This window comes from Salvia hispanica, chromosome 1 (genome assembly GCF_029641045.1).
Source record: "Salvia hispanica isolate PSC_SH4W2 chromosome 1, Shi_PSC_v1, whole genome shotgun sequence".
Taxonomy (NCBI): Eukaryota; Viridiplantae; Streptophyta; class Magnoliopsida; order Lamiales; family Lamiaceae; genus Salvia; species Salvia hispanica.
In genome coordinates this window covers 41060274-41069097 of record NC_142692.1, presented here as the reverse complement: position 1 = coordinate 41069097, position 8824 = coordinate 41060274, and the positions used below count along the sequence as shown (strand labels likewise).

Sequence of the window (8824 nt, the reverse complement as noted above, 5' to 3'; positions counted from 1 at the left end):
ATGATATTTGCTCCTTTTACGGGCAAGGATAATCATGGTCGCCCTGTGACATTTGCTGCTGGCCTTTTGTCCAAGGAAAATGCCGACTCCTTTTCATGGTTATTTAAACAATTTGTGAAATGTATGGGTGTGGCTCCGAAGCTAATCGTAACCGACCAAGACTTAGGAATGAAAGTTGCTATTGCAGAGGTTCTTCTTAATACAAGACACAGGTGGTGCATGTGGCATATAATGAATAAAGTTGCTGACAAATTGCCAAAGAACATGCTTGGTAGTGAAGAACTAAAGAAGGAATTGAATGCATGTGTTTGGTCGGAGTTGATAGAGCCTGATACATTTGAAGAATCTTGGCATGCTATAATGGAAAGATATGGGCTGGCCAATAATGACTGGTTTTTGTCAATGTTTGCATCCAGAAAGTTTTGGGTTCCTGCCTTTTTCCGTGATTTTCCGATGAGCTCGTTGATAAAGACAACATCTTTGTCTGAATCACAGAACTTTTTTAAAAGGTACTCAAAGTGTCGGGCTAACCTTATGCTATTTTATATGAACTATAACCATGCTTTGGAGGCTCAAAGAAGTAATAGTGCAAAGCTTGAATACTATGATTCAACAAAAGTGCCTATTTTGCAAACAGAATTGGAAATTGAGAAACATGCATCAACAATATATAGTGGCAGTGCTTTTAATGCAATTCAAAAGGAGATAGTTTATGCATGTTTCTCTTTGTCTTGTGCAACTCTAGGAGTGTCTACCAATAGAGAGAATGAAGTATATAACATAAATGACAAGGATTCAAACTCATGGACAGTGACTTACTCCATTGGTGATGACACCTATTTTTGTGGATGTAAAAAGTTTGAGAGACTTGGTCTATCGTGCAGCCATATATTTTGTGTGTTGAAATATAAGTTTGTTAAGTTGATACCCGAGAAGTTGCATGGATGGAGATGGTTGAAGTCACAGTTTGTGAAGCCAGTACATGGAGGTTTTTGTGATGATCATGAAGTATTCTCTGCTGTAGACGAGAAGAAGATTGCATTTAAAAACATGTATGCATTATTCTTTGAAATAGCACAAAGTATTGAAGGGAACATTGACCAAATCAATGCATTTACTGCAATTATTGAAGAAGGTAAGAAGCAGCTTCTTGGAGAAGGTGTTGTTCTGTCTTCAATAGAGAAGAGAGCATTGATTGAAAACTTCTATGGCTCACGAGTACCAAACTTTATTGAAGTTCATCCTCCTAATGTTGTCAGTACAAAGGGAAGTGGAAGTAGGAGGAAATCAAAGAAGGAGGCAGGAATCAAGTTAGCAAAGAAACCAGGCCGAAAGTGTGGAAACTGTCATGTGATAGGACACCATGATTCGAGGAATTGCAAAAAGGTGAATGAGAAGACAAAACAGAGGCAGTGAGGATTTGGAAAGAAATAGTTCACTCTGGTTTTAGGAGGAGAAGAACAAGAAAAAGAGTAGAAACCAATGTTGAAGCTGGTTGTTTTGTTCCAATAGTTCTGTTCCAAAATTTATTACTTCACTCGCATATTTCTGTTCTTCATTCCTTTAAATCTGTACTTCAGTCTTATAGTTTCTTCATTTACATATTGAATTTGAATTTGTTTAAACTTTTGCAAGCTTAAATAGAATAGACTGAAGTGTTTTTATAATGGCTTATTTTTTCTTTATTATGACGTTTATCTTAATCTTACTTTGATATATTTTACATTTGTCAATCACTTATCAATAGATCTCAGAAATGAACTAAATATGGTACCCAATGCAGTGTTTCAGGCTAACACTGAACAACATTTAAAGAGGAAAAACCAATGTTGAGGGTTGTTTCTTACTTCTGTACTTCAATCATGTGGTTTCTTACTTCATTTACATTTTTGAATTTGAACTTGTTTAGACAAAATATATAGTACGAGTAGATTATTAATCTTACTTTATATTTTCCATTTGTCGATAGATCTTTGAAATGAACTAAGATTTCTGAAATGAACTAAATCGGTTACCCAATGCAGTATTATAGGCTAATAATGAACAACATTACAAAGTGTGGTATTTTATTCAAAATTGCTCATAACAGATGTATGTCAAATACAAAATTTGATTCATTAATTCTTCTTTAAATATGAAGCAATCATTTTCTCAACATTAATTTCAATGTGTTTGCTTTCCTCTTCATAATACGCTGATGTAACAATTTTGTTGTTGAAGCTTTCGTGGCTGTTTTCAGCTAACAGCAGTGCCGAACAATATTTTGCCCTCAAGCTTTGAAGCACACCTGAGCTTGATTTCTTCAAGCCGCAATTCCAGAAACCTTCACGCTCACCCTTGTACGTTTCCATATGCCGCATCAGAAATACTCCACAGTCTTCAACGTTATCAACTGTCCTCCATGGCATTTTCAATCTCTCCATTTTGGCGTTGGAAACGATCTTGCAATATGCGTGGAGACCATTCTTTGTGAGGAAGTGACAAAAATATGATCTCTGCATGTACAAAACAAATACATGGCATTTGTAGTTGTGTGTATTCATATGTATGTGCTATAAAATTCAATCATAAGAGAAGAATACGAACCAATGTTTCTGGAATATGACCATAATTAATTGTGAGGTCGTTGTCATCCCCGTTTGCAGAATTGTCTATTATAGCAATAGCATTTCTCTTGAAGCAAAAACAAACAACATAATAATGCTGATTTGAACATATGGGGAAGAAGACCTATTGAATGAAGTAACAAGCAATATGAATGAAGTAATAAAGTATACAAATGAAGTACTGCACAATCTGAAAATGAAGTAACATGAAAAATGAATGAATGAAGTAATATAGTGTAGAAATGAAGTACTAATGAAGTAATGATGCTTGTACCGTGTTCACATCTTTCCATTTGAAATATGGAATTTCCTTCACCTCTCTGTCCAAGTTGTTACAGAAGTTTGCAATAACTGTGTTGACATCCATGGATTGAGGCTTTGTCACAATGGTGTACAACTGCATATTAATATTAATGTAGTTAGGATCTTCACAACATACAATCTTATTATATTTCTATAATTTGTACTTACACATGGATAAGTGGTGAAGAATAGCCGCCTTGATGAGTATGGTGATCGGATTTCTTCCATGTTGTTGAGGTAGGAAGCCCATGCATCTATAACGCCAACAACAATCAATTGCCGAGGTATCAAAGAACACATTTCCATCTTTGTAACTTTCACAACATCGTCGTCATAAACAAGTACAAATATGCACATTGTGTAATACATGTTAGAATTTCACATTCTATTGTTGGATATGTTAATAATGTGATATACTATTAGAAAACAATATTAGAAATCATACCCATCTCTTTCATGTGTTACAAGAATCCAGTAATATGATTCTTTCTCATCTTTACTGAGCTTGTTTGTAATCTTAACTGGTCTGTCAGCGAATGGAGATCGCAATGCATGAGAAACAGTTTTCTCTGCTCTAGAGCGTACCTCCATTCGACCCTTCAAAGTTTTGATCTATTGTTTGCAATAAATAAATCACTTGTAACACATTTTTAACCACAAGACAAACTTCAGAGTATATATTATTAGATTCTTAATTTGTACAGGATTACCTTGTTAGCATTGTAAACAATGATCTCAGTCCCCACCGGCTTACCATCTAGAGGACCACTATCCATGAAATCATCATCAATGTCTATATCCTTGTAAGCATCAATAACTGATTGTATTTCTGCAGCGACATTAACATTCTATTCACCAAAATATAGATATAAGTTTTTCCATGATGTAGTGTATCATATTAATAATGAAATATTATATTATTAGATAGTTCATTCAGAGATATGTTTATACTTCATCACAACCAAATATTACTTCATCCAAAATAAATTTATACCTTTGCTCCATTATCTGTATGCAATCTCATATTTGCTCCATGTTGAACTACACACGGTGTATTAAAATCCTGGTAGTGGCAATACGTCCATTCAAAATATGTTTCATTTCAAGGACAATTTACTTCTTCATATAGGAGGCATACTACTAGCTATTGTAATATTACCTCTGCCACTAGATTAGCTTCTAAGTTTCCCCTTAGTCCAGCATCAACATTGAAGATTGATGGTGGAATATTCTGCTGCAAGTAGTATTATATAATCACATAGTTCATTCAGTAAGATGTTTACTTCATCACAACTAAATATTACTTCATGCAGAATGGATAATTATATAACTAGAGAGTTCATTCAGTGAGATTTTTACTTAATCACAACTAAGTGTTACTTCATCCAGAATAAATTTATACCTTTGCTCCATCTTTTGGCTCATTATCTGTATGCGATCTCATATTTGCTCCATGTTGAACTACACACGACGTATTAAAATCCTGGTAGTTGCAATACGTCCATTCAAAAAATGATTCATTCAAGGAAAATTTACTTCATCATATAGGAGGCATACTTCTAACTATTGTAGTATTACCTCTGCCACTAGATTAGCTTCTAAGTTTCCTCTAAGTCCAGCATCAAGATTGAAGATTGATGGTGGAATATTCTGCCATTAGTATTACATAATCAGATAGTTCATTCATTTAGATGTTTACTTCATCACAACTAAATATTAGTTCATCCAGAATGAATAATTATATAATTAAATAGTTCATTCAGTGAGATTTTTACTTCATCCATAATAAATTTATACCTTTGCTCCATCATCTTTTAGCTCATCATCTGTATACGATCTCATATTTGCTCCATGTTGAACTACACACGGTGTATTAAAATCCTGATAGTTGCAATACGTCCATTCAAAAAATGATTCATTTCAATGACAATTTACTTCATCATATAGGAGGCATACTTCTAGCTATTGTAATATTACCTCTGCCACTAGATTAGCTTCTAAGTTTTCCTTAAGTCCAGCATCAACATTGAAGATTGATGGTGCAATATTCTGCCAGTAGTATTATATAATTAGATAGTTCCTTCAATGAGATGTTTACTTCATCACAACTAAATATTACTTCATGCAGAATCAATAAGAGCCAAGAACAGCTTCTTACCTTGTCCAAATCTTGGACAGGCATGAATTGCACAGCCTTAAAGATGTAGCTTCCGGGATCTATGTCCCTTGTTGGTGTAGTATCAACCTGTATATAATAAACAGGTATATAAACAAAACCCAATGAACAAGTATTCTTCATTTTAAAACCCCATTATGGAGGAAGTCAGTTAGTTACAAAAACCATATAATACAACAAAAAGGTTTAGTTCATCCCAAATACATGCCATACTAATGTGTTTTATAAATTACATCACAATAACATAAAATTCCAAACACAACATCACGACACAACCCATCATCAACTTACGTTTCTTCCATGAATCTCTAATCCTAGATCAAATGATGGCCCTTCTGTTTGCCATTTCTTTCTTTGTTCAACCACCCTCATTACTTTTTCTACAGCCTCAATAAACTCAGGATTGTTGAGGTCATCTTCTTCCATTGCTTGAGACATGGACTGTACATCATTGGCATCTTCTTCCGGCTCCATCTCATTCAACCCCATCATCTTCATTGTGCATTTGGCTGCAACTTTAGAGCACCCATCATTCTTTATCTCATCTGCACCATCTTTCAACTCTGTCATCAGTTCACCAAGGACATCAGCAGCCTTTCCCATAAGTGTGATAACTGTAGTTCTACGTTGGGTTGCCTTAGAGATATCATTGGGCTTTGCCGCAGAGGAGGACGCAATATTGACCTTGACAACGTCTTCAGACAGGTAGCTTGTTCGGGGATCAAAGATTGGCTCCTTAATGCCTCTGCCGAATGGCCCGGGCTCAAGCTCCATTTTCTGGCGTTGGTGGATTAACGTGCTTGTCCAGCCCTTAATGGTTGGGAATGTTCGGGTAACAGGCCTCGATCGAAGCACAATCCTATCAATATAACATGCCTACAAAATGAAAGCTATCATTAGTAAAGTTCATATTTAAAACATATTTATTCAATGTTAATAAAATTTTGAATATAAAACTTACCACCAGAAATGAAATTGGGCCAGTGAATGGTTTGTCCTTGTTTTCAGCCCAGGTATTATAGGCCTTGAGTAAGCTATCAATGACAAAGCCACACCAGTTGTATTCCTTGACATTATCAATGTCATGGATTACCCCTTCAATTTGCGTGTGTGATGCACTTTTTATTTGCACTGTAAATACCTGCAAGTATACAGAGTAGGTATAGTATAGCAAAAGGTTAGTACCGGATATCGAACACGGGGAAGACGTACACAAAGTGTCTATCTCCTACTAGAACTCAATTACTATCTGGAGAAACAAGAATTCATTTTTGAAAATTTTTGAAAACAGAAAATATTAAAAGCAGTAAACAACTAAATGCAAGCAAATCACGGAGAGAAAAGTATAGAGATAAGGGAATTCCAGAGATGTGCTTTCACTTTTATGGTTATACAAATTCCAAACTACAATACCCTAGCACAGTTAATACTTTGAAAGGACGAGTCACCTAGCTTATGCTCATGCGATACAAACGTTGATTACTAACATTAGGGTTGTCAATCCTAATACGTAACTCCAAAAAGCTCCTAAGACCCTTGAAAAGTCCTCACTCTCAATTAACAGTGCCGTTTTAAAGGAAGCTAACTGTAGTGTCTACTAAGTGGATCTAACTCGCTAGAACTCTGTCACAGTTATGAAGCAAGTTATATTAAATCATACATAATTGTGTCACTCAATTACGAAGCATCATGATTAACATAGGGAAGAAACAAAGTAAAAACAAAACGGATATTAAATAGAAAACGGAATTGTATAACCAAAGTTGCTACTAACACATCCCTAGAATCCTATGAGTTTAGTTACACATAATTGAATAAACTAAAAACATAGATTGAAGGGAAAACAATTTGAACATAAAACTAAAGCAAATAAAACCCGTAGGTAGAATCCTTGTCGTTCTTGATGTTCTTGAAATCCTTCTCCAACTCCTTGCACAATTGAAGTACTCTAGCTTTTGATCTCTATGAATATTGCAAGTAGTAACTCTCTTTCTCTATGAATGTGTTCTCCTTCTTTTGATGAAGCTTGAGGTCCTATTTATAGGGGAAAATTATTCCTCATCATAGAAGGAAAAGATCTTCAAAATTTGGTAAGTCTTGGAGCAAATCTAGGGCTGGTCGGATTCGCCGCCTTTCTCCGGCGGGCCGCCGCACCTTGGCCGGCGGTCGCCGCGTTGGAGTCCAGAGACTCTGACCCTTCGGTGGCGGACCGCCACATGTCCTCCGGCGGTCGCCGGGCGAGACTCTTCTCCTAGCATAAATTTCCAAGGCGGACCGCCACATGGCTCTGACCGCCGGGCGCCAGCGGTCGTCGTACAACTTCGCGGCGGTCGCCGGTCGCCGTCTGACTCCAGATTTCCAGACTATGCGTTTTTACTCCCCTTTTCGGCTCAAATATGCACATTTCTCACAAAACACGTCAAAATACCAAAATGTATAAAATATGCAAATAATGGACATGTAGAGTGATTTTGATAGTAAAAACGGACCAAATAATGGCCTTAAAACAGTGCAAAATCCGAGCGTATCAACTCCCCCAAACTTACATTTTTGTTTGTCCTCGAACAAAACACTAAAGACACAAGAATAGACGCACGGAATGCACAAGGACTAGACGTCATAATTGCCTCAAAAGATGAAAGAATAGATTAAGCATGAATTAACACTGTCAAATCAAGCAAGGCTTAATAGTGCACTTTCATTACTAACTCGTGGAACACCTTGAATTCAAGCACTCACATGTGGCAAACTTCCAAAGATTGGAAGTGTTCTTTCTCTCACTCTCAAAGTGTATAAAGGTAAAGTGTATATCACTCAAATCATGCATCATGCAAAGTTTACCATAGGCTTGCTCAAAGTCTAATCCCTCCTCTACTCAATGTGATTAAGCATCAAAAGTCCGAAAGGTCTTTCTTTTCGGTTGTAACGTAGGCTCTTTGGCAGGTGAGGAATATTTGGCTAAAAAGTGACTCAAATACAAAAATATCCCAAGTAGAGTTAAGATGACTCCACTTTTCTAAAACTTAAGGCACTTCTAACACTTTATTTTTCTCCTTCAACTTACTTTCAATCCTTCGATTTTTTTTTTTTTTTTTTTTCACAATCTTTCTTTCTCTTTTTTTTTATAAGCATCCTTTCTAGAATCAAGCACATATTTTGAATTTTTTTACTATTTCACAACTTGTACTTTTCAACATTTAAGCACACTACTTTTCTCTAACTTTTCTCCTTATCTCTCCAATTCCTTTACAAAAGAAGATAACAAAAACTATACCAACCCAAGGAATTGTCCCCATTTATTTTGGCTTCCAAAGAAAATGCTTAAAGGCTCAAAATTGGCTCCAAAGGAAAAATTTGAGAGGGTCGAAAATTTTGGATATAAAAGTAGCTAAGAAAAGACGGCCTAACATCCTCCTAAATTAACTTAAACACTATGTAAACTTAGGCAGACTAGGAGCAAGTTCTAGAAACATATACATGCATACAGATAAATCACACAAGAAAGAATTTAAGGCTCAAATCTCACAAGGTATAAGCACGATTCAAGGCGAACAAGCAATTCACTAATTATGCACCTTTTCACCAAACCATCATATCAAAACGTTAAGCCACACTTAAACATAAATGGAATATAATATCATTGGCAACTCAGTCTAATGTGTCCCTAAGCATGCGTGTTTCTAAGTTCTTCATGTTATGTTCATGACATGGATTCAAGAAAACATTTTTAGAACACAAA

General features: G+C 35.8%; 2 protein-coding genes across 2 annotated transcripts; one reads left to right on the top strand and one right to left on the bottom strand.

Moving 5' to 3' along the window:
• Positions 1 to 1416, top strand: LOC148933813 (protein FAR1-RELATED SEQUENCE 5-like). Its single transcript, XM_089061609.1, has one exon. The coding sequence runs from the start codon at positions 1 to 3 to the stop codon at positions 1414 to 1416; it is 1416 nt and encodes a 471-aa protein (XP_088917735.1).
• Positions 1417 to 2117: 701 nt separating this feature from the next.
• On the bottom strand, positions 2118 to 4751 carry LOC148933812 (uncharacterized). The gene is made up of 9 exons (XM_089061607.1): positions 4707 to 4751; positions 4488 to 4559; positions 4312 to 4392; positions 3620 to 3757; positions 3355 to 3521; positions 3078 to 3258; positions 2881 to 3003; positions 2587 to 2730; positions 2118 to 2495 (listed from the first exon to the last, which is right to left on the bottom strand). The coding sequence occupies exons 1-9, from the start codon at positions 4749 to 4751 to the stop codon at positions 2118 to 2120; spliced, it is 1329 nt and encodes a 442-aa protein (XP_088917733.1).
• Positions 4752 to 8824: the final 4073 nt, after the last annotated feature.

Coding starts and splice junctions, on each gene's coding strand:
- LOC148933813 (XM_089061609.1), top strand. CDS start 1: ATGATATTTGCTCCTTTTACGGGCAAGGATAATCATGGTCGCCCTGTG.
- LOC148933812 (XM_089061607.1), bottom strand. CDS start 4,751: ATGAGATCGTATACAGATGATGAGCTAAAAGATGATGGAGCAAAG. Junction 3,259..3,354: donor GTAACACATGAAAGAGATGG/GTATGATTTCTA, acceptor CACAATGTGCAT/ATTTGTACTTGTTTATGACG. Junction 2,731..2,880: donor AATGGAAAGATGTGAACACG/GTACAAGCATCA, acceptor TTCATTCAATAG/GTCTTCTTCCCCATATGTTC.